Raw genomic sequence first — 25,089 nt, 5'->3', positions numbered from 1 at the left:
GAAGTACCAAAAGAAGTTGCGTTTTGTGCATGCAGTGAATCTCCTTTTCATCTGAAGATCTACAAAAGGGAAAATGTTAGCAGACAGAGCGTTTTTATCTTCTGCTGTGGCTGGAGCTCCCAGGCCGGTAAACATTAACATCATGTTCCTTTGGGCTTTTTAGTAGCAGAAGGTCACGTCCTCTGTGGAGGGATACTATGCAGAAAGTCCTGCGTATCAGGAAAATCTGCTTTCAAAGAGGATTAAAGCCCAACTATGAGTAAGAGAGCAAGAAAAATGTTTTCACTAGAATTCAGTTTGTCCCTGGGGGTGTGATTTTCATAAGGTTCAGCTCCAGGATCTGTGTTGCTCTTAAAATGAAGTTGCTTACTTAAAAATGCATTAGGGAGAGACCCCACCCCTTACCTGACTTTTGGGCTTTCTCCAGTGGTTGAAAAGTATTGTTCTTAGATTAAATCCCCAAATTTTTCCTAATCCTTTGGCTACCCCACTAGAACTGGGTCTGCCCTGAACTTTGTAAGGCAGCCCCTCTCATTGCTACGTGAGTGTTGGTAATTGCTGCATTGTTTCTCCCTCCACTCAATGGTTTCTTTCTAGGCAGTTGATTAAATCGGCTAAATTAGTATTGGTGGAACAGAGTGTTCTCTGACAGGAACCAAACCACTGTGTTAAAACAAATGAAAATAGGTTTATTTTTTTCTCAATTCCGTGTATGTCTGGCCAATTACATATTGTACAGATGGTTTCTGTACCCTGAAACATTTACTGTTAGGGTGATAATGACTTGCATCAATATTAAGATTCAAAAGACTCTAGATGCATTCAGGTTTTGAATGCAAATGACTGAAGAGATATTTCTACTAATGAGATTTGAAAAAAAACCAACCTCAAACCCACAACAATAGCCCAAACCCTCATCTTACACAATCCTACTAAAAACACTAAAAAATTGCAGTTGTCCTCATTTTATCATATTGTTTGACTTCATGCCCGGGTTATTTTAAGTGCATTTGATATCCAACGAATGGACTTCTGACATTACATAGCTCAACATAAAAAGGAAAGAAGGAATAACCCACTGTATAATTTAGCTGGGGTCAAAGGCTCCACATCTCGCTGTTGACAGGAGTGGAGCTCTTCTCCGACCCCTGGCAGTGGGACAGTCCTGCCTGTCACTGCCACCTATGAACCAAGGTGAGGGAGTCACTTACAAACAGTTGGGGTTCTTATTATTCCCTTTGGTCTTCTGCTATCCAGTCTCACTCATTTCTTTTGTGTGCTATTTTCTAGATCAGCTTCTCCCTCTCTCTCCCCCTCCTGAAAGCAGAGTTTTGTTGAGAAACTGCTAAAAGCACAATCTTCCTGTATACAGAATGGCATCTAACTCAAATTCTATAATCCCCACAAGAGTCTTAGTGAAAGCCTCAAGTCAAGGAAAAATTGATTTGGAAATGGATCCAGGTGTAAATCCTTTAGTAGTGACCGGGTTCCTTATAAAATCAGCGTGTACGTCCTCCTAAGGGATCATATTTACCTCATAAGAAGCTGAACATTCGGTTGCTTCATTTATTTATTACAGCGTCATTCTGGCCTGTTTTATGGACGTGAAATGAATGAAATAATCAGGATGAAACCAGAGTATGACTTAGTGAGTTTACTTTTGTCCTACAGGAGTATTTTGTCTCTTCTTGCCCCCCTCCCACCTACCTCTGCCCGCAGATACACAAATTTGTGCAGGTGGTGTTGCTGAAGGCAGCTGATGACATAGCTGATGAACTGACCTGTGCCTGAAGCTCAGGTGTAGAAGTTAAAGCATTTTAAAATCCCTTATGGGATGCCTCAATGCAGAGTCCAGTGGTTTCTCGTGACACTGATCTAAGGTCATTTTAGTCATGGCTGCAAGAATTGCACATTCTTCTAACTTTCCTCCAAGTCCCAGGTACAGACATATCCTCTGTTTGCTCTGGAGATGCCTCTCCCATAATCACTGTCCCTGACAGATGCTCTTTTTGTGAATGTCTGCCTGAACTCCCTTGTCAAAAAATCAGAGCTGTGCCTTTCTTGTGGTTCATTAACCATTTTCTTTTCCGGAACAAATGCTCCCTGAAGTTCAGCAGAAAGAAAACACCGCTGTTAAGAATCTCTGTAGGGATGAAAGAAAACACCAATTATTGTTTCAGAACTGTGTTGTTTGATTTATTCAAATACGCTCCTTTTCCTGCCCCAGGATCAGCCAGGTGAGTAAACTGTGCGTGGTGAATGAGAAAGATTTTCAGTTCTCCTCCATTTTTAAAAATTATTCCATCTCAAACTATTTAGCCCCAATAAACCAGTGGGTGCTCAGGACTGCTCACCACTGAACACACTGACCACTACAGCCAAGTCATTCTTCCCAGGACCATCGCCTGTGTCCACCTCACGCCTCCCAGCATTTAACGTGTGCTTGGCACAGTCAGGACCAGGGTTTTGCTCTCTTTCTGCAGTGCTTCAAGCAAATTACTAACAGACAAGGTCAGGTACGTAGTGAGAGGTAATCAATATATTTCATTTGATCGACCATTAACTCGTATGTGGGTTTCTACCTCAGCTGCTCAATTAGAAGATACCACTTTTCCCTGAGAAACGTGACTGTTTCTGGTACCCGCGGGCCGCCACAGCAGGCAGCCAACCCACCTCCTCCTCACCTTCCCTGGCCACCTGCTGACCGACCATGGCGGCTTTTAACGGGCAGCCACAGCAAGCACCCATCAAACACTGGTTTTGCCCTGAACTTAGCACAAGTTAGGAGCTATCAGGGCTGGCCGTCGCCTTCCTCCCGCGCTGCGGTGGTGGCAGCCGGTCTGTCACGGCGCGGCCCTGCCACCCTGCCTCCCGCCTAGGCCGCCGCGGACTACAACACCCACAATGCCTCACGGGCCCTCCGCCCCGCCAGCTAGCCTTTAATTGGCTGCTGCCACTGGGGGGGGCCTTTGGGTTGAGCCAATCCGCGCGTGGGGGGCTGCCCGGCTCAGCGCCGGGGTGGGCAGTACTCAGGCGCCGCGCAGGGCCGCCCGCCCGCCGCGATCCGCCGGGCCGGTGTCATTGCCGAAGGGGACGATGTCTCACTGCAGCCGCGCCGCCGCCCGCCTGCTGGGCCGCTTCCTCCGCCGTGAGTACCGACCCGCCGGCACCCCCCCGCGCCGGGCCGCGGGGCCCTCCCCGCTGCCTGGCAACCGCTTTCCGCCGCGGCCTGCTCCCCCCTGGCCGCCCCTCCGCGGTAGGCCGCGGGGCCTGGAGGGGGGGTGATGAGGGGGGGTGAGCCGCCGCCGCGGCCCGGCCGCCTCCGCCCGCCACGGGAGGGGAATGGGCCGGGTCTGCAGCGGGGCAAGGTCACCCGGGGGAGGGGGAGCGTCTCGCCTGTCCCCGGCCTCTGGGCAGGGGGGTGCGGCGAGCAAACCCTTCTCCCGGGCCTCGGTCTGCTGGCAGAGCCGGGTCTCCTCAGTCTCAGTGCGGAAGGCCCAAGAGGGGCGGTGTGGGTGTCTGAGTGCTGATCTCCAGTGCCCGCAGCCCCTCTTACAGAGCGTCTGGAGGGGGAGGGCGGAGGCAGGCTCTTCGGGAGGTGCACGGCAGTGTAGGGCCCGGGGCACGCGTGGCTGCAGGGAAAACTATCTTGAAAAGTTAGGAAAACTTTTGGCATCGAGGGTGGTCAGACGTTGGTGCCTGACCCAGAAAGATCGTTGTCTCTGTTACATCTCCGGAAACACTAAAAAGTTGACAAGGCCCAGAGGAAGCTGATAGAGTTGGATATAGTCACTTTGCGTGGTGGCTTGGGCTAGAGACCTCTTGAGGTCCCTGAGTTATCCTGTGATTTCAGCACAAGTTGGTAAAGTTTTTCTTTATGGTCAAGAATAAGAACATTAGCGTTTAGTTATGGAGAACACAAGCAGTCTGAGACTAACACTTCACCTTGAAAGTTTTCACATGCGTTGTTCTGAAGATCGCAATAAAAAATAAAGTGTTTTGTGTTTTCTTTTCAGCGTGCTTTTTTTGTGCAGTTAATGCTGCATCCTCTGCTGAAATCAGTATGGGTACGCCTAGGCACAAGAGCAATTTCTTGGAATCTAAACTGAGAAATTCATGCTTTAGTCTTGGATCTTGGAGCTGAGAATGAATGGATAAACTTAAACCTACCTCACTTCACTGCACACAAAGGTTTTTTTGTTTCGGGGTGGTGGTAACTTGCAGGTTAGGGTCTAGTAGCGTGATCCCACAACATTTTAAGCTGGTCTGAGTTGTACCTGTAGCACATCTACCATCCCCTCAGGCACCCGTTCCTACCTCTTGTCCTCCATGAGCAGGAAACTATTTTCTTACTGTACTGTTAATTTCTGCCAGTTCAGCTCTTTGAATTGGCTCCCCTGTGTCTGATAAGAATTGGTTCTGATGGAGGGGAGCAGATGGGAGCATAGCACCTCCAGTTTAGGTTAATTTATACTCCCAGCAAAGCTACTCTTGGGTGCAGTTTTACATGTTAAAAACACATAGAAATTCAAGGAAGAGCACTTAAGATGATTTTGGGGGGTGGAGGGGAAGAAGTGGTCTAAGTGGCTCAAGAAGTGCCTGTGTGCAACAGTTCATGAAGTCTTAAAACTCCTGCGTGATGAAATAGTCCTTCATTGGAAACATTTCTTTGTTTGGTTTGATACTCTACAAAATATTAAAAGACTGCTTAAACCTTAAATCTGGACTTTGCGCGTACATTTTCAGTAACAAATAATTAACATCTGCTGCTCTCAGTGATTTAAAATCATGAGTTCTAATGTGTTCTGTTACAAAAGGATTGCAATATCTATTTTTGTTGGTACATTGCTGAAGCAAGCATGCACGGTGTGTATCTATAAGGTTGAATTCAGGAAGTTGTGAAAACACAGTATGAAATACAGCGATGAATGATAAATGCTTGCTCAAAGGTCAGCTCAAAGCACTGTTTATATACGGACAGAGTCAAGAAAGACCTATGGTCTACACCACACTTTGAAGAGAGTCTCTGTAGGCACCTTAACTGTGATGGGAAAGTCAAGATTAGGGATCTTAAGTTCTGGGCATGTGAGAAGGCTTTGTAGAGCTCTTAGACTAAAAGATTACAGTAAATGATGTGAATAACCCTGGCACGGAATTGCTGCAGAAATAACAATCTAAACTGGAGAATTCTTTAGTTGTTTTTATGTAAACAGTGTGTGTGGAAGAAAGCTCCCAAACCACGTTCTTAGTGGAGTATACATGGGGGAAAAAACAGTTTGTCTTCCAAGAAATAGTTGATTTGTGCTGAGAAGAACGTGCAGATTCATTGAGATGCTTTGCTCTGTTTCAGCTTCATAAATGTGGGAGAAAGCTTTTCTTTCAAATGCCATTGTGTTTCCCGTGACCCCCTGTAATGTCCATCGCAATGAGTGGGGATTTTTGATTAGGAAAGAGAAGTGTGTTGAAAGGATTGAAAGTTTTCTGAAGGTCATTTGCCCATTAGTCCTAGTTTTGTTTTAATGTGGTAGATGTAGCGTAAGCATTGTATCTGTCCTTTACAGCCTGATTAATTTACTTAATTCCTCAACTCCTATGCCATGTTCCTAGATTGTAGTTTCCATAATTAACAGGAATTTGCCAAGGGAAGGGTGAGAGAAGAGAGTCTGAGGAATGATACCTGGAAATCCTCTGAGCACATAATCCTCTTAGACAAAGGAATAAGATATTTTGAGCAATCCCTCAACAACATGAAAAGTTCTTTGTCAATAAGGATCATCTTCTACTAATGTAACAGATACCTTTAAGGGTGAATTCTGTAGATGGATTTGGGGAGAGGAGAGAATTATCCAAATATAATTGTGTGTGTGAATATATACATACAGCCTGATAATGAAGACTAAAACCTAATAAAGAACTAGGATGGGAAACTGCATGTGGAATATTCTTGTTAATGTCAAGCTTGTAGTCAAAAGACTCTGAATTTTTCTGCAGCACTTTAGTCTTTGCCAAACTTTTTTTTTTAATGTCTGTATTCTTCTGTAATGTAAGAACCTGTCCAGAACTGTTCTGTCCTCTTCAGGCCATGCATTTGTAGGCAGAGGAAGGAGAAAGGAGATGGTCATAAAAATGCACATTAAACACATATAAAATATTGAAAGGATTCTCAGAAACAATCTGAAGATCTGTAACTGATGGAAAATAAGGGAGGTGAGTGGGAAAAAAACCCATTTCCTGCATTGGCCTGCATTTTCCCCATTTGTATTGGAGCCTGTATGATTTCCAAGGCGTTCTTCTTTCCTTACATAGGTAATAAAAAGGAAAAGGAATATCTTCCTTCATCTCGACGTTCTCTGGCTATTTCAAGTAATAGAGGAAGAATTTCACTTATTACTTGTCAGTCTTCTGGCAATGTGGGGATGTGCTCAGGTCCTTCTAGAAAGGAATCTCTGCTGTTTCACTTCACTTTTATATTGTGCTCATTTTATGAGCACCCTCAGATGCTACCTCAGCTTCCAAACTTTTTTTTTGTCTGGCATAAATGTGGGTAAGAGGGAAGCACTTTGATTGGATTTCTGTCCGTAGCTCCAGGAAATCTTGCAAGAAGTCATGCAAATAAGAAGTTTTCAGCTTTGTAAATTTTGAGTGAGGAAGAGATGTAGCCCTTAGTATCTGTGCTGTCAGCTGACTTGCACAACCCAAATAAGCTGGGCAAATGTAGCTTGGGTTTGAAATGAGATTTGTGCTTGGGAGCTGCTCAAGGAGTGCCTGAAAGCTCAGTGTAAACGGTATTTACATTCCATGCGTGTTTTAAAATACCCTGCAAATGGGTCAGTTTTCTTTTTAACATGTAAATTCATGTTTGGACTTCATGGTAAATAATAGGGTATTTTTCTAGAAGGGCTTGTTAATTGTAATACACAAATGAGTTGAAAGCCCTGCTCATGGCTACAGATGGTTAGTTTTCTTTTAAGAGGTAAATGTAGCTGGGTTTTCAGTTACTTGGGCTGCAGTGAGTTCTGGGTTCGGCTTTTTCCCTGGAAATGCAGGAGTAACTACCAGCAGTGTGTGTGCTGGAAGTAACTCTGTCCCTTAGTTTATAGTAAGGTTTCTTTACTGTAAAACAACTGGTATTTTATATACAGGCTTATACTCCTTTGCTAAATTTAGATCTTGCTTTTCAAATCAATCCTGGGACAGCAGGGTTTTGATATTTGAGCACTTTTCGTAACTACTTGGTTGTCCTGTACAATGGACTCAAATAGTTTCTTGACACAGTATGTCTCTCTTTAGCTATGTAGACGCTAAAGTACTGGAAAGGAAAAAAAAAAAGAAAATCTTATTATTTGTATAACTTTTTTTTTTTTAACCACAAACTGTGCAAAACAACAGGGATGGGCAGAAATGAAAGGATTGCCTGGGAAAGATCATCCATTTTCTTTTAGTTTTAATACTCTTTTCCAAAGGTCTATTATAGGCCTTTGTTGGACACAGTAGTGCTATGGTAGAACTCTGATTTGACAAAATACAGCATTACCACTGTGCTTTTGGTAAGATTTGGATTTGATAAGATTTGTCCTTATGCTCTAGGACTTCATCTGGAACCTGCACCGTTGTAACTTGGCCTGTAATTTAGATGTGTGCATTAAAATAGCATCACCAATGAGTTTGGCTTTTACTGGTTCACAGCTGAATCCTGGTACTGGAAGAGCATATTTTTTTTGTTTTTTTTCCCTGTCTTCTTGAAGCAACATGCATTTTTGTTCAGGACCCTAATTTCTTCTAGTTGCCTGAACGGGTGTTAGAAGTTGTGAAGCAGTAGGAACTAGTGAATGAAGGTCCTGGGTGGAAATTGAGACTTGGATTCTATTTCTGACTCTTACCTGCTGTGAACTTAAGTGTGCCATTTCGATTTTCCACCTGTTTCCTTCTCATCTCATATCTGTCTATATCAATGTCTATTTAAATTGCCAGCTGTTTGTTCCCGGGACTTGTTTGTGCCGCGTATATCAGAACCTCATCTTGATCGATGCCTCTGCTGCTCCTATTGTGCTGATAACCGGGGGCAAAATTTTCTGCTTTAGACAAGGCCAGGGAGAGAAATATGGAGTTTTATCATGTCAGTTTAAAACCCCCCAAAAACTCAGAATCATCCAGCCCAGAAAGTGCAAGGTGATTTATTTAGTTTTTTTAAATCCAAAATGTATCGCTCCCTAGACATGTGCCCATGCTAAGCTGCCTCCCTCTGAAGACAGCAAATGGCTCGAGCCTATGGCCAGGCTTTTCTGAACCAGCTGTATTTTCTCTGAACCAGGGCTCTTCAGTAATGTAAGAAGCACATAAATTTTTCAACAGTAAATCCATACAAAGCTTAGAATTTAAGCTGTCTTTTAGTTATCAGTGCCTAAAATTTTTTTGGTACTTTGATAGCATGGAAAATGTTCAAGAGCTTCTTATCCTTGAAAAATATATCTATATAGACTTCTCAAAACTGCGAATTGACAAACTTAAGCTTTCAAAAACATTTTTGTGCAAGGTTATAAATACCTGAAAATAGATATGGAATGGATGGCTGAACTGGAGCTGTAGAATTGCTTTTATGGTATAGCGAAAGAAGTGACTGTTTGTCAGAGGTTTGGTGTTTTTTCTTTTTTGTCAAAATACTGAAGTTACTGAGTGTGCACTATGTGCAAGCTGCCCTCTCTTATTTTGTAGGTGGATTTGTCGGTGTTGCAACACAGACAATACATATAAAACTTTGTTTTGAATTAGTGTAGTGTTGCCTGGTTATTCTTTACCCTTGCAGGCCCATCAGAGGGCTTTCAAAACATGCACTCCCATACTTCTGGAAGCCCAGACCATTCTCCGCAAGGCGTCACTGGTGGTAGGTCATGACTGTAACAGCATCTTCACAAGTGGGATCATCCTCTGCTTTTCTCAAGGTTGGGTTTCACCCAGTCGCGCCCTATGCCTGTGAGGGATTGCCCGAATGGCTGGGATCAGGTAGACCGATGCCCTGCTCCCTACCCAGCAGGCGGGCTGTTTCTCTGCTTGTTTTGCCTCTCCTTTGCCAGAGGCAGGCTGCTGGTTGCCACTTGTGCAGCCTGCAGGGCATTGCAGCCTTGCCTAGGAAGGCTGAGCTGTTGGCCCAGCACAAAGACCATGCTGTGCTGTCCTCTATAGCTGTGGCACTACCCTTTCCTCTATCCTTCCACAGACAGCCTCATAACCCTCTTCATTAAGTCATAGCTTCAGACATATTTTGGCCATTACTGCTTCGTATTTCTCCTCAATATAACAAGTTTTGTAACAGTGTTTGTGGATAAAGATGTGATTTAGGTTAAAACCCTGCAGGTCAGTAAAGCTGATGTGCCCTTTTACCACCTTTGTTACAAGTTTACTGCATGCTAGTCTGTACATTTATCTTTAAAATCCTGTTGAATTTTACTTTATGTTGGTCTGAAGATGAGGTGCTGCTGCAGCTCCTTGGAGAAGGGCAGGAGCTGGTTGGAGTTGAGGTCCCATGTTTCTGTCAGCACTTCTTAAGAACAGAGTAAGGACTTTAGATTTAGCAATAGCACTGATGTCTGTAGGCTTCTTCTGGCATGGTTTTATTTTTCTTCTCACTTTTTTTGAACAGAAGTAAAGCATAAAAATGGTGTATCACTAAAATGTAGTTGACAAAAGTGCTGGTGGAAGAGTTCTATGTAGCTCTTTGTGATAGAAATGTGTAAATATATGGATCTTAAATTTTCTGTATCTTTTTACTACCCCATTGAAATTGTGTTATTACACAATGTTAATAATACAGCTCAATAAATTCTGTGCATTAACAGTTTATGTTGAAAAATACTTTTTTTCTCTTTTTCTACTTAATAGCTTTTGCTTCCTTTCTAAAAAAAGAAAAAGAAAAAAAAATCCATTTCTTGTTCAGGAATGCCTGAGCAAAAATGTGGAACAATCCAGGGACCACAATTCAGAATTTCTTATTTTTATTTCTACTTCACTTTTTATTTCCTCAAATTTTAAGTGGAAAAGTTTTAAAAGAACTAGAAGAGGAATATAGTAACATACTGGTGTCAGTTTCTGTACTAGAATTGTACCCTCTCATGTTCACTCTAAGAACAAAATAGTGTTTTTATCTAAAAGACTCGCAGGCAGTAGATCAGTTCTGATCCCCTCAGAACTTTTTTTATTTGAAAAAAGCTTATGGCAACGAGTATGGGCAATGCGTGCATCCTTGTTATACCAGAGCACCTCTTTTCCCTCCTCATCTCAGGCTTTCTTGTGTGGTAACATTCTGTGCATTTCTTTTTTATCATTTGATGTCAACATATCTTTCCCTTCAGCAGAGATGCAGTCATTCTCCTTGTCTTTGTGATACCAGCATCGACCGTGCTGCTTTTCTGTAGTTGTGTTGTGTTGGTTTTTTTCAGGGCCAGAGTTGTGAGAACTAAATTGAAAATGGTTCTAGTGGAGTATCTGGAGAGTTGTATTTTCCCATGAGCCCCAGTGCATTTCAAGCAGTGATGCCTAGGCTCCCGTAGCAAGGCATCTGTTGGAAAAAAGTCTATTGCTATATATTTTGCTTGGCATTAGGTTTCACCTGGGCTGACGGACCCTCGACCTCTTCAGTAGCTCTCATTGTCTACTGTGGACTGTGCTATGTTCACAGAAGGTGTAATGTAGTACCGATGTTATAACAGCCTCTGGGACAGCAAGGATTTTAGGTCTGCTTTGTCGCTTTGTAGGATTTCCTAGAGGACAGAAACACGTTCATTTGCAAATGAAAATAGTGGTTAAGATGATGTTTCCATCTGTCACGACTGGAGTTCTGATATTAAGTACCCAATATGAGAAATACCTAGCCTGATTCCTAGCTAACTGAGTAATCACAGTGACAGGCAGAGTGAACTACAGGTGTTTAATATCTTAGCATAACAAGTCCTAAATACTTAAAACTTTCAGAGCTGCTTTGTGAAAACATGAACTATTAGATCAATTCATCTTTTGATATAAGCATTAATATATATGCACTTACTTGATAGGACGTTTTTTGACTTAGAGTCGAACAAAGCAGTGGATTAATGATTTGTCCTCTCTTCTTTTTTTTTCTGTAGTGCAACAGAATGGAGTACGACACTGCTCCTACTCAGCATCAAGGAAAAATTTATATATTAACAAAAATACAAAGGTTATCTGTCAGGGTTTCACAGGCAAACAGGTATGCATACGAACTATTTCTTCTATCACCCTTTCAGTTTGGAAAGTTAGTTGGCCAAAAACCATAATAATGTATAAAAGGGATTATATACTGACTTTACTTGTGTTGATAAGAAGCTGGACTTCATGATCAGGAACATCCCTTCAGCACTGTAGTTTTCTTTCTTTGGTCCAAATGGACTTTTTTTTTTCTTGAATTCAATAGACTAGGTATTTTTTTCACTTGTGCACAAGCTTAAAACTTGTTTTTGAGTCATCTCTACTATATTACTTCTGATTTTTATTGTTGGTTTTGGTCTTAGGCCTTTTCATTTTATACAACGGAAAGGGTTTCTTTGTAAAGGGAGATTTGCAAAAAACTACAAAATCCTTACCATTTTAGAAGTATCTCTTTTGCAAATGCCTTTGAATGTCAATGCCTATAAATTAAATTTCTATTTTTATTTCAAGATATTTAATAGTTTTCTCACATTCACTCTTTTACACATTTGCAAGGGGAGAAGACTGCTTTTGCTACAACTATCAGCTAGTCATGTATGAGAATGCTAATATCTTTTATTTCATTATAGTGTTTGTCACCTGCCAGATGATGTGGAAAATAAAAGGTGGCTGCTATGTCTGCAGGTGTATTAGCAATACACAACAAAATATCCTTTAGTGTGCAACCATAGTGCTCTGATTTAAAAGAAAAAGCATAGCTTATTCTGAATCCCATTTAAAACATGTTGATGCACTCTTCAAAATAGCTAGTTGTACATACGTAGTGAAAACTTCCTTTCTCATTGCAAATTTAAGTGTCATAAATTGCTTTCAGAATTATAGATATCATCAACTTTTTTGGTTCATTTTATTTGCTATTACATGCCTTTTAACTTTCCTTATTTTCTCTCTCATAGGGCACCTTTCACAGCCAGCAGGCACTGGACTATGGCACCAATCTAGTTGGAGGAATTTCTCCAGGGAAAGGGGGAAAAACTCATCTGGGTCTGCCTGTGTTTAATTCTGTGAAGGAGGTAATTTGCAGCAATGACTGGAGGGCAGACAATTTAATGCTGCTGAAGGGCTCCTTATTTCATTGCTCACACTGAAGAGACAAATATTTGAGCCATGGATGTCACTATGCAAGGAGTGAAATAGAAGCCTTGTAAAATTCAATGTGGTCAAGCATGAATTTGGCTTCCACTGTGAAGTTCACAGAGTCTGGATACACTTACTTTATGCATGCAAGTAGTTTCTGATTGATTCTGGTGTGTGCGATGAATTTTTAGCAAACCATTATCTAAGGATGTTTATGATTGTGTTCATAGGGCAGATCCTTCCCTGACAGCAGTTAGTTCTCAGTTCCCTAGTTGCGCTGTATGTGTCCCATCTTCAGAGAATTTAATGCTTGCTTTGATTATAATAAATTAATATATATCCATTCACTTTATGCCTGTGAATGGATGTATTTTAAATGACTAATTGTCAAATGTTCTCTTCCACCCCATTATATGCTTGATATCTTTTGTTATGTCCATTGTAGGCCAAAGAACAAACTGGTGCTTCTGCCACTGTTATATATGTACCTCCTCCATTTGCTGCTGCTGCGATCAATGAAGCAATCGACGCAGAAATGCCCTTAGTTGTATGCATTACTGAAGGTATTCCCCAGCAGGACATGGTTCGAGTTAAACACAGACTGCTTCGGCAGGATAAGACTCGACTAGTGGGCCCAAACTGCCCTGGAGTCATCAATGTAAGTGACTTCTGGATTTGCTCCAAGGCTGAACCATTCTTGGTGATGGTTTGAATGTTCCATCTGACTTCTCCCACTCTTTCCTTAGCCTGGAGAATGTAAAATTGGTATCATGCCTGGTCACATTCACAAGAAGGGAAGAATTGGTGAGTTTCTGAATACTTATGCATCATCTAAAACTAAAGTTCGGTACTCTAGTGTTCTTATTCATGAGGCTCGCCACATCCTGCCCTGAAGACAGTTGACACGCTGAATAACATCTTGCCTGTCCTTCAGTTTGTAAGTGAGTTTCGCCATTATCAATCCTGAAGGCCAAAATCAGTCAGTCTATCATAGGAGGCACGGAGTACTGATGGTAGAGGCGAAGCAATTGGAAGTTTCCTTAGGTAATATGATTGACTTTGTTTCCTTAACACTCTCTTTTGAGAATACCCCCATTTATCTTGGGATTTGAGAGCACTAAGCTCTCCAGTGCTATTCCTTCCAACAGTCTGGCTCCTCAGGACTAGAATCCTTCACCTATAGCAAGCTCATTATTAAAGAGAAGAGATTACAGGCAAGTTTATAACAAGATAATTTAGACAACTATACCATGGCAAGTGGAAGTGACAAATATACCCATTTCTCAGTGGAATTAAGGTCAGAAAGACAGTGACTTGTTCATAATCATATGTTGGTTGTGTGCAAGTCTCTTGTCCTGACTTCTGTTGGCTCCTTGTTCTAAACTATACAAATAACAACTTGATTATTTTTAAAATAATGCTGTTCAGGAGCTATAAAGAAAATTCTTCCAAAATATGCATTTGTACTTACATGGAGCTTCAGAAATGTTACAGGCAGCATATGCTGCTATTATCTGTCAGCAGGGTAACCAGTTTACGTGAGCACAGTACCCTTGTCAACATTACCATTTTTTTTCATGAAAAGCATGTTTACTGTGGGAAAATCTGTTCAGTGCTCTTGAACTACATGGACTTGGTGCAGTTTTTCGAACACAAGAAACTATCTCTGCTACTTCTGACTTGAGAATAATGTGTACCTAGTGAGTGCCAGAGGATGCGTTAACACTCGTGTCACACCTCCAGCTTTCAGAAGTACCTGTAAACCTGGAACTGAAAAATCAGATAACTACAATTATGCCCTTCGTAGATACCATCAAGACATTGCTCTATACTGTAAAAGGTAGCATCAACTGATGTTGCCCTGAGCTCCCTTTTGAATCAGAGTTCTGTTAAGATTTTCTAAATATCTATAAGAAATGTCTTGTATTCACACGATATTAGAATCTGAATACAAGGCACATCAAGTGCAAACCAGTATTTTAAATCCTGAATCCAGTTGGCTGACCATTGCTAGAAACGTTTTCAATGGTGATCCAAGGATCAGGGAATAAAAATGTAACTATGCCATCCTCCCAGCTTCGTCTAACACTATGACCTTTGGTGATATGCTCTATTACTGTGAGGCATCCAAGAATCATTTGATAATCTTGGGATGCAAGCTATAAAAATAGCCACAGTCTTTGGACCTTTATCTGTAGTTTCTCTGATGTGATCTGATTTTAATAGTAAACAGGAAGGCCTTTGCAAACATAGCAAGAAAAAAACCTTACTAGTAGACATCTGCACTGTCTAACAGTATAAAAAGTTGATAAAACTAAAGTTGTTTGTCTAGTGGTGTATTTTTTCTTCTGTTCATGCAATATACTTATTATATTCCTTGTTAGATGGCTTGAAGTAGATGATGTCTGTTTTTCCTGGAAACCTTCCCTCTTGTATTAACAGAAATCTTGACTTGGAAAAATGAACAAACATGCAAATATTTTGCCCCTGATCTAGGCTCTGTATTACCTTCCATCCTGAATTTAAAACTAAGGTTGTGGTCTCTGTCTTGTAATACTGTAATGTAAGTGCTGAATGTGTATTGTAGAGCAGTGAGCTGCAGCAACAAATACCTTAATAGTGATAACTTGTGTTTGTGCAGCATATTTCTGTTCTGGAGGCTCTCTTGTGTGCCTGGCTGTGCTGAAGATGTGATTAATACAGAATTCTTTTGTTAACTGTTGTGCTGCAACTCAAGTTCAGTGCATCAGCTGCTCACATATAAGACAAGAAGTATATTCTATTTTGTTTTCAGTTTTCTTTCCTGGTAAAGCTGTAGTGTAAGGAATGCTGTCTCAGCCAATATGTTTAATCTGTTGACAATTAAGTGTCAAAAAATGCCAACCAAGAAATAGCGCAGATAGAATCTTATATAGAGTTTCCATACTTTGCAAGGATAGCTGGAAAACCTGGTGTCTCATGTTGAGTTTATTAAGGTGATTTTTATTAGTTTAAGAACAGCTGCCTCTAGTCATGTGCTTAGTTATGTTAGTGTTAAGTTTATCTCCTTTTCTTTGCTAAAGGTATTGTGTCAAGATCTGGAACTCTGACATATGAAGCTGTTCATCAGACAACGCAAGTTGGATTGGGGCAGTCTTTCTGCGTTGGTAGGTTTCCTCTGAATCAGCCTGTTGCGCCTAGACTAATTTGCTTTTTCTTTACAAGAAGAAATCCAAAGTAATTTCTTTTTGCAAGCATAGAAATTGCTGAATGGCAATTATCTTGAGAAATGAGATCCCTATGTGCTGTGAAGAGTATAACCCTTCTCTATTATCATTTCCACATCAGATTAATAAAAGCCTAAAAAAATAGCTTTGAACAAAGAACTGCCAGCAAATATGATGTCAATTTGGGAATGAGTTTTCCCAAGAAGTTGAATATTATAAAGGGATAGGGCATTCTTAGGCATTTAGTTGGGTATGTTAAGTAAATCAGTTTTCTTACAGCAAAATTCTAGAGCTGGGGTCTTGGTCCTGCTGTGTTTTATACAGAGCCTAATATTTTGCTTATGGTTTGGAAGGTGATTATTTAGATATCAAAGCTTTCTGTAAATTGTGGGGGAGATACTTGGAGCAGGAATTTGGCACACTGACTTGGGAAGAGCCTTCAGAGCTGCCCCTCAGCTTCCCCTGAACCTTTGGGAATACTTTTCATGCTGAAATTTACTTAGACACTTTTATTGTAAATGCAATACCATTATCTTGAGTTTGTCTTTTTTTTTTTTATGGTTTTAATTTTTTTCAGGGATTGGAGGTGATCCGTTCAATGGAACTAATTTTATTGACTGCCTTGATGTCTTCCTGAAGGATCCTCATACTGAGGGGATCATATTGATTGGGGAAATTGGAGGAAATGCTGAAGAGGATGCAGCAGCATTCTTGAAAGAAAATAATTCTGTAAGTTTTAAAACAGCTTGCTTCCAGACACCTTGGTACTTAGCCATCTTCTTTTGCCATGTCAAGGAAGACTCAATTCAATCTCTAATCTCTATTTACAAAAACCCCAAACAGTCATACATTTATTAAAGAGAATTGAAATTAGGAGCATTGTGCAGATTAAATCTAACTGGAGGGCAGTGTCAACTTTAGAGAAAGTATTCCACACTCTTCACGGAATCAAGAGTCTGTTGTCTGAGGTTTCTAGCTGTTTAATATTTTTGCCTGGCTAGTTGATATTTAAAAAAAATAAATAAAATATGCCACCTGGAATTGCTTTTTTGCCCAGAGAAGCTGTGGATGCCCCATCCCTGGAAGTGTTCAAGGCCAGGTTGGATGAGGCTTTGGGCAACCTGGTCTAGTGGAGGGTGTCCCTGCAGAGGGGTTAGAACTAGATGATCTTTAAGGTGCCTTCCAACCTAAACCATTCTGTGATCTCGCCCTCCCCCATGTAACACAGTACCTTTTCATTCTTCACAGGGTCCAAATGCCAAGCCGGTGGTGTCCTTCATAGCTGGTCTGACTGCTCCTCCAGGCAGGCGGATGGGTCATGCTGGAGCAATCATTGCTGGGGGAAAGGGTGGAGCTAAGGAGAAGATAGCAGCTCTTCAGAGCGCTGGCGTTGTTGTCAGCATGTCTCCTGCTCAGCTAGGCAGCACCATCTACAAGGTTCGTTGCTCAGAAATTGGGATACATACTCATCCAGAGCAAGAAGCTACTTTTGAGGGAATACGAGTTGGGAGTACATCTCTTTCCCACATATTCTGTTGCTCTGAACTTGGTTAAACACAAGAGCTCTATTGACTGCACAAGCTAGAGTTATTACTTAGAGAATGTGCACACGTCGTTTTATTAAACGTCTTCATAGAAAAGTAAACATAGCAAAACGGAGAGGAGATTACATTTTGCTTTCAAGTGTAGCAACTTGTTGAATTGTGTTTTCTGGATGCAAATAACCTGAATTAATTTGAAATATGAAAACATTCTTTGACAGTAGGGTATTTGAGGAAGGAAAGCCTTGGCATATAGGTCTATCCTAAGTACTAATTCAGAATTAGGGTTGAATGCATGCAGCTGAAAAACTTATGTATGGAGTAGATTACTTGCATTTTTCTTAATTCATATCCAAAAAAAAGGCATTGCTTCACAGCTAGAAGAAAAGCATAATTCAGCTGTGCTAGGTATTTTTATTTTCCTGTGGTGACTGTATAGTATAGCATCTTCACAGCATCTTCTTCCCTTCTTCTGTTGTGTTTTTTCCTTTACTAAAATGAAATCTTTGCTTTGTTGCTTCCCTGGCTTGAATCCTGTACCATAATGATTCTAGAGCAGTTCTTATGCAGAATTAGTGTTTTTCAAGCCCATTATGCTGTGCCTGGGAGCAAATCGTTCCCTGACAGCATTGCAATCTGAGCGCAGTGCGCCAACTGCAGTCTAACGCTACTGGTTTTTCGTAGCCAGTTTGTTAATGTGAGCTGGGAGAATACTTACCCTCCTTTCCTCTAACCTGCACACATGATGCATTTTATATTTTAATTTTTAATTCCAAAAATCAGATTTACTAAGATAAATACAAAGTAATTTAAATAAAATTGTAATAGAAGCAATCTTTTTTTCTTCCCCCTGGTAATGTCTGTGTGCTATTTGCAGGAGTTTGAGAAAAGGAAATTGCTGTAGGAGAAGAAACTTTGGAATACTGTCTCTGAAACATCAGTGCAGCACCTGGCCTCCGCTTATCTTTTGTCTGCTAATCTTCAGTTGCCCGAATGACTGACACTGGTCTATGAATTTGACTTGGAAGCCATAAACCTCCTGGCTAAACCTGTTTTGATGTCTCCTTGGTTCAGACATGATCGCCTCATTGTAAATCACAGCAAATTAATAAACCTACTACTAAATCTGATTCATCTTTTGAATTCCTGAAGCAGAGCTGTTTCTTCAATCATCATACACAAAATAATCTTTTGTAACTTAAGCACTGCCCGTTTTTAAGGTAAAGTTGCTTATAGAGATGCTTTAAAGGATCAAGGCACTGACTTTATGCACATATCACACTTCACTTTATTTTTAACAAATCCAATCTTACTTGTTCGTTGCTGGCAAGTACGTTTGTTTGAACAATAGGCCAAAGTTTCCGTCCATTAAACCAAAGCTGCTGGATCTGAAGGGGTTGCTTGTTGATCCACGTAGCTGGATATGCCTGAAGTCCAGACTTTCTTTTCAAGGCTGATGAGCCGTGCACAGTGTAGTCCTCTACTGGCAAGGAATTCGGCTAGTTGTGTGGAGAGATGGAATTTTTATTCACAAAAATGAATCTAATTTCCCATGCAAATATATATTCAAAATTGTCTGTAACTATGAAAATGATTTGGTCTTTAGCTTACATTTACCTTAATTTCCTCTTTATCTTAACTAGGATTGCATTGCTTGTGTGTTCTGAAATCCTAATGACATTGGGACATAATGGAGGGGAATTGTTATTCTCTGGAAAAGAATGTAATAAGGTAACTTTCTTGTTAACCACTCCAGCATTGTAATGAGAAGCCCTTTTTTTACTTCGGAAATAGCCCAAGCACCATGCCTATAAATGAGTGTTACAAGTTTTATCGGGATGAACTAAACCCAAGATTGTTCTCTTTATATAGAGGACTGAAAGTTCATGTAACCTGGCACTTGTCTAAAGCTAACCTTATGTTTCATAAAGGTGCTTTTATGAAAACTCATGCCGTTATCTGTTTAAACCTGTTCTTAGTTTTCTTACTCAAATGCCTGTGGAATTTCTCTTCCTGATGCAAGCAGTAGGCAGGTATCTTGATGCTGACATTTACAGTTCCTAGAGCTAAGCTCTGACAAAATGCATAAAAGGACAGGTCATATCTCCACTGCCCTGAGTGTGTATTAATATGTTTCGTATACAGTCAGGCATCAGTCAGATGATATAGGCCTTAGGACACAGAGACCAGATGCTGTATTATTCACCTTGGTGTGATTTACTAAAATGAACCTTACATCCTGTCACTAGACGGCTGAAAGTATTGAGTGGTAAATCATTTGATAAAGCCTATGACAACAGATAGGAATTTCTTACTAGATCTGCTCAGTTTTCTGGTGATGTCTGATTTAATCTGGAGCAAAAAAGACTGAACGGTGCCCCGTAACCAGAGAAATACCAGTGCTAACGTGTCTCAGTCTGTGTAAGAGTGCAATTCTTCATCAGTGAATGTCAGGATATTGCAGCCTGGCTTCTTATGAGCCTGCTAATCAGAGTAACTCCTTGTAGTGGTGGGCTTCTCCACAACATGTCTTTTGGGGTGAGTAATGCTTCTTGATGAACTGCCTGAATTTCATCATTGCCACCAGTGTTAGATGACCTTCCAGGACAACTGAGGTGCTAGGCATTGCTCCATGGAAGCTTTTTGAGGCACCGGCTATTTTAGAAGACAGCCATAAACTCCAATGACTGTCGTCCCCTGAAAAGGTGTTTCCTCCTATCTTTAAATTTGAGGATGGATTTAAAAATGGAACCTTGATTCTAATGTTTGCAACAGTCATCTGTTGCTGCACCTTAGCAGCTGCCTGGTTCTTTTCAAGCCTGGGGAAGCAATCTGTACTAGCCTGGGACTGAGCCTCACCTAAGGATGGGGAAGAAACCTGACCTTGTCTTGATAGAAAGGCTTAGTTTTCACAGTTTTGCTGCTTGAAAATGTGCACTTGACAAATGTCATCAGAGCCTCTTACATTGCTAATGACACTGTCTCCTTGGAAAATATATTTGCATTCATTTAATACTATATGTACTTGTGAATAAATATTTCAAGTAATCTGACCTGGAAAATTGTTAATTTCTTTATTTTTTTTTAAAGGCAAAAGCTAAGTTAGTGTTGAGCCTTAAACTTGTTGCTACCTTATAACTTAGTAGTTTTTATGCTCAAGAGAAACATCACTAATGTTACTATTTGAGTTCTCAGTAAGTTTTATAAAATAGTCCTTTTTTACTTTGATCTAGACTTGGCCATGGTGTCTGTCCATAAATCACTTGCATGTTGAGGGATAAATTCTAGATGTTCATTTTGGTCATGCTGATTTTCTTGAACAAAGAGAAGAGGATGCAGATCCTGTTCATGCTTTTTTTTTTTCTCTTCCTGGGCAATATTTGTCTTTTGAATGATACCTAATACTCTCACTAGTAGCTGCTTCTTGAGTGTGATGATGTTGATAATTTTTTTTGAGTTTGATTAGAGGTCTGTCACACCTAATGAATACTATGCCTTTGGTGTTTCTTAGAATGTATTAATGCCTGATTTATTTTTATTTCCTTCTGTATTTATACTGTTTTCCAGGATGAATGTTTTGTTATGTCATATTTTGGGGGGAAGATAGTGGTAAGTTACTCTCTGCACCTTTGTACTTACAGCGATGCTCTGACGTGACTCTTAAAAAATCCCTTTACTATTGAAGCTCACCAATGAAAACATTGATGCCAATTCATTTGGTCAGTCAAGGTCTCCTTTGTGCACTGGAGGTGGAGAGGGAAGGAGAGGCTGCTGAAAGATGGCCCGCTCTCTACTCCACTGTCAAGATGTCCGTAAAACTGTGTGGGATTATGGAGATGATTAGTGGTGGATTTCTCAATAGCTATTGTCATAGTTTCTGAGGTTCAACACAGTTCTTCAAGCTGTCCCAATTTTTTGGATGTGCTACTTTATCTTATTGCTTTCCTGTTTCCTTTTGTGGTGGATTGAAATTCCACAGGCCCCTAGCACAGTGCTAATTAAACTCAGTTGGCTGCCATATTGAGATGATCTAGGTGATTTTAGTTGAATCGAAGATGTGACTTAATTCTTTGCAGATCAAATGATAGATTTCAAGCTTTAAGGTGAGGAGAGGAGTGCTCACTAATGGGCCTCACTGGTGGCAAGTGGATTAGAGGCTGCTCTCTGGCAGGGGGCTAATTAGGTAGACTGAGAGTACCTGCAAAGTCACGTTGTCCTTCAGCCCGGGGCGGTGGCTGACCTCCACTCGGATTCGGGCACTGGTCCCTGGCAGGTCTACCGAGTGGATCCCTGGGTAGCAGCCGAGTGAGGGGTGGGGGCAGAGCAAATTGGGCCAGAAAATGCCAGGATTCGAGCCCTGAGGGACAACAGTGGTTTCAAGAACTTCAGAGGCTGGCTTCTGAGCTGATGGCTTCAAAGTGGTAGCTGATCTGTGATGTCCAAAGAAAGCTCTTAATTGCGTTGAAACTGTGGAACTCAGTATTACCTGCACTAACTTAATAATTTGCTCAGTTTACCATCATCTTTGCCCTTCCTTTCCCGCTGCCTGTTACTGGTCAGCATTAGATGAAAGCTTTTTGTAAGAGGGGCTATGCTCAAATCTGATAATGTGGGCAGGAGCCTGCTGGTGATTTCTGAAGGTGGCAGTAGGAGCAGTTGTGCGGCTGTGGACACCTGGCAGGCAGCAGATTCGGGTGTTTTACACAGTGGGCTGTTCCTCCTGGGAGTCTGTACGGGGCTGTGAGTGCTGAGGCAGCCCCGGCTTCGTGGTGAGAGGGGAGAGTCCAGGTTTGACATTTTCCACAGAAATTGCAACACCAAAACAAAAAAAGTCTCTTGGACACCAACTCGCAGTACCCCATTAGCAATTAAATGAGGTTTATGCTACATGTCTTTGGCCATATTGTTAAATAACTGATTCTTCTGTATTATTTAATGAAGGGTTAAACTGTATTTCTCTATCAGAGATACGTCCTGGTGCTGGGTGGTATGTTGGTCTCCTATAATTAAGGTGTGTGAGTTGCTATAGGCAGCAGCACGTATGGGACTTGCCGTTTGACTTGCATCTAACCTGGGCTGTGTGCAGCCCAACGCACTGAGGACCCTTCACAGAGGGCTGATTGGGATGGGTGGTACTGGAAGCTAAGTAAGGTCATTCAGATTAAGAGTAAGTCATGTGCTATTCTGAATTTATGGCTCATCTGCCTCTCTTCCTCCTTTCCTGCCTGGTCTGTATAATGAAACATGGGAGCCCTGTGACTGAATATGTTATGGAGATGATTCATACAGGAATTAAAACCTGATAAATACCATTTTTAGGGAGAGGTTACTTTAATAGATCCCCTTTCCTTGTATCTGTGAGAATATGGTTTAGTGTTGAATTGACATGGAATCAAAGTTTACAATTTTGGAAAATTTCTTGACTCAGAAATGCTGAAACACTTTCAATTTTCAAAAGGAAATTGGCAACTTGTGCCATTTGAATTTGAGATGCAAACAGAGTATTTCCTTAGAAGTGGAAATCGGAGAGTTTTGCTCCAGTTAAAAACCTCAGGAAACTTTCTCAGAAGTGCACTGGGGTTGTGATGTGGGTTTGTGGGTTTTGTGGGTTTTTTTGGTTGAGGTTTTTTTGTTTTGTGATTTGGGGTTTTTTTTTTGGTGGTTCCAATCTTGGCCCGTGATGTCTTCAGCCTGATACTTGTCAGAGCTGCTGAGCATCCGTAGCTCACTAGCAGGAGTAAGACCCAGACGGTTTCGCTGCACCCAAAACTTCTCATTAAAAACTGACTTGCTTTCTGCAACAGTTACATAATCTCAAAAGAAATTGAAAGAGACTGCTTTCTGTTTACACAAACCACATAAATTTGTGGAACTGGGAGAAAAAAATTTTTTCTGTCCTATAATCACTAAACTGCACACAGCAGTGTTTGTGCTGGGAGTAGGCGCAATAGCCTATAATGATGTCTGTGCTGTGCAGATACATAATTAAGGGTCTCTTAAAATCTGTTTTGTTGCTGTAAAAGACAGCACAGGAAATTTATAGTTTTCAGCACATCTGTAATGTTACGAGATAGTTGCTTTTAAAAAACCCACCAGCCTACAAACCTGTTTCTTTTCATTTGCGGTTTTGCTCTCTAGGTGGCAGGTTTTGACGCTAAAACGTGGTTTTGGTTCCTGCTCTGAACTCAAGGGCTCAAAATGTGCTGGAGGAATAGAAGATGAAAACAAAACACTACTACTTCATTCTTTCTGGATGTTATATTGATTTATGATCATATCCTTTTATGTGAGTTGGAGAGAGGTGGTAAAGAACCTAGCTGGTTTTCCTCTCGGTGTTCTCAGTACACCGGTGATGTTGAAATTTCTTCTTGTTTTTCAAGCTGGTATGAGTAATGTTGTCTGAACTGCGTGGCTTTGGCAGCCAAATGGGACCTGCCTTAGAGAAACACCTATCTTCATTTTGAAATGGACAAGAAATGCCTTAGATTGTTTCTTCAAGGGCTGAGCAATTCTGACTTTTTTTTTTTTTTTTTTTTTTCTTCAGTTGCCCAAGGCCGGAGGGCAGAAGCAGGGGAGAAGAGGTAGGGCTGCTAGGGAGGAGAGAAATGAATTGTCAGACCCAAAAGGAATTTTTTTTATTTACAACAGCAAAAAAACCACCCAAAACCCCAAACCCAGCCAGTGCGTTATTAAAAACCCCTATGCAATAGTCACTAACTGCTGATTCCCTAGAGAGAAGCAGGAGGAGATTGAGGTCCTTGGAAGAAAACATCTTCCGCACTGCTGTGTCCACCAGGCTCTGACCACTGATGGTGCCCAGGGCAATGGGTGAGTAGTGCTGTTGGGGCTCAGACCAGCCCCGATTCTCCGAGTACGAGCTGTAGGATGAGACCGATTTGGTTCAGGGTCTTTGGTGTCAGCCCTCGCATGAAGAGGCTGTGAGGGGTCTTGTGGGCTAGGAGCTGTGTTTGAAAACAGCTGCTGTGGTTGCGGAGACAGATGTGTGCATGCACCTGCATGTCAAATTGTCTCTGAAAGATTCACAGCCTGAAGGCCTGTGTCTTGCTCAAGGTCATCCTCTCCTTTCTTGTTCTGCTTTCAGAATGCAAGTCTTATTAACTAGCTCTAGCTGCAAGGAGAAGCAATAGGCGGGAGATTTAGTCTCCAATCATTTCAGTCATTTAACTGGATATATTTTATTTATCTTTCTGAAGGCGACTGTTAATGTTTGTTCAAGACAGGCACTAATTTTTTTTTTTCTTTCCCACAGGATAGATGAATTGGGAGTAAATCCAGCCAAAGCTTCATAGATACCAGCTTAGACTCTGATTCAGCCCTGTCCTGAAACATGGAATTTGGGGCAAGATCCATATCTGTCTCCCAAAATTTAGACACATGTCAGAATTGGGTGCTTGGGGAACACACAAGAAACAAGGCAAGGACAGCAGAACCTCTGAAACAGTCACATAGACATGTTTGATCATTGATCCACACTTGATCGCTGATCTCTACTGATTATAACAGAAACTTAGACACTCGAGGCACACACATTCACACCTACGTGGAGACAGCTACGCCAGCAGGACAATGAGGTTGGCTCTATCTGGAGCTGCAGTCCTCCTCCCCTTGGCCAAGTGACTTACCCAAATCATGTTGAAAGTTTCTGCCAGGCCAGACAACAAGCCAGCTCTCCTGAAGCCCAGGCCCATATTGCAACAGTCACCTGAGTTTTCCTTCCAATTTCAAATTTTACTCAGTATGCGCTGTGTTACCCTCCTTTCTCATGCATTGAAACACAGCAGCAAATCTGTAGTTTTCAATTTGTCCTGTTTATGGTACAGCCCATTTCTATTGCAAAAACACTGTTAATAGTTTATTTAATGTGTCTTTTATAAATCATTTGAGAATGCTGAGATCCGATTCTTGTACGGGGAACGAAATCATACAGCATTAATCCACTCTTTCTTGCAATAATTCTAGCAATGATGGGAAACAATATAATTAGAAACCATTCTTTCAGCCTGGAAACTGTAATTGGATTGTGA

General features: G+C 41.2%; 1 protein-coding gene across 1 annotated transcript; it reads left to right on the top strand.

The window, feature by feature from the left end:
* Window positions 1-2,990: 2,990 nt before the first annotated feature.
* On the top strand, window positions 2,991-20,103 carry SUCLG1 (succinate-CoA ligase GDP/ADP-forming subunit alpha). Its single transcript, XM_054824282.1, has 9 exons — window positions 2,991-3,148; window positions 11,118-11,221; window positions 12,117-12,233; window positions 12,743-12,955; window positions 13,044-13,101; window positions 15,360-15,443; window positions 16,081-16,232; window positions 16,752-16,940; window positions 17,922-20,103. Exons 1-9 carry the CDS (start codon window positions 3,097-3,099, stop codon window positions 17,946-17,948), a joined length of 996 nt encoding a protein of 331 aa, XP_054680257.1. The 5' UTR covers window positions 2,991-3,096; the 3' UTR covers window positions 17,949-20,103.
* The last annotated feature ends 4,986 nt before the right edge of the window (window positions 20,104-25,089 follow it).

The sequence above is a fragment of the Grus americana genome, chromosome 4 (assembly GCF_028858705.1).
Source record: "Grus americana isolate bGruAme1 chromosome 4, bGruAme1.mat, whole genome shotgun sequence".
Classification (NCBI taxonomy): Eukaryota; Metazoa; Chordata; class Aves; order Gruiformes; family Gruidae; genus Grus; species Grus americana.
The sequence above is the reverse complement of the archived record's forward strand: the minus strand, read 5'-3'. Positions and strand labels throughout refer to the sequence as shown.

Coding starts and splice junctions, on each gene's coding strand:
- SUCLG1 (XM_054824282.1), top strand. CDS start 3,097: ATGTCTCACTGCAGCCGCGCCGCCGCCCGCCTGCTGGGCCGCTTCCTC. Junction 3,149..11,117: donor GCTGGGCCGCTTCCTCCGCC/GTGAGTACCGAC, acceptor TTTTTTCTGTAG/TGCAACAGAATGGAGTACGA. Junction 11,222..12,116: donor AGGGTTTCACAGGCAAACAG/GTATGCATACGA, acceptor TCTCTCTCATAG/GGCACCTTTCACAGCCAGCA.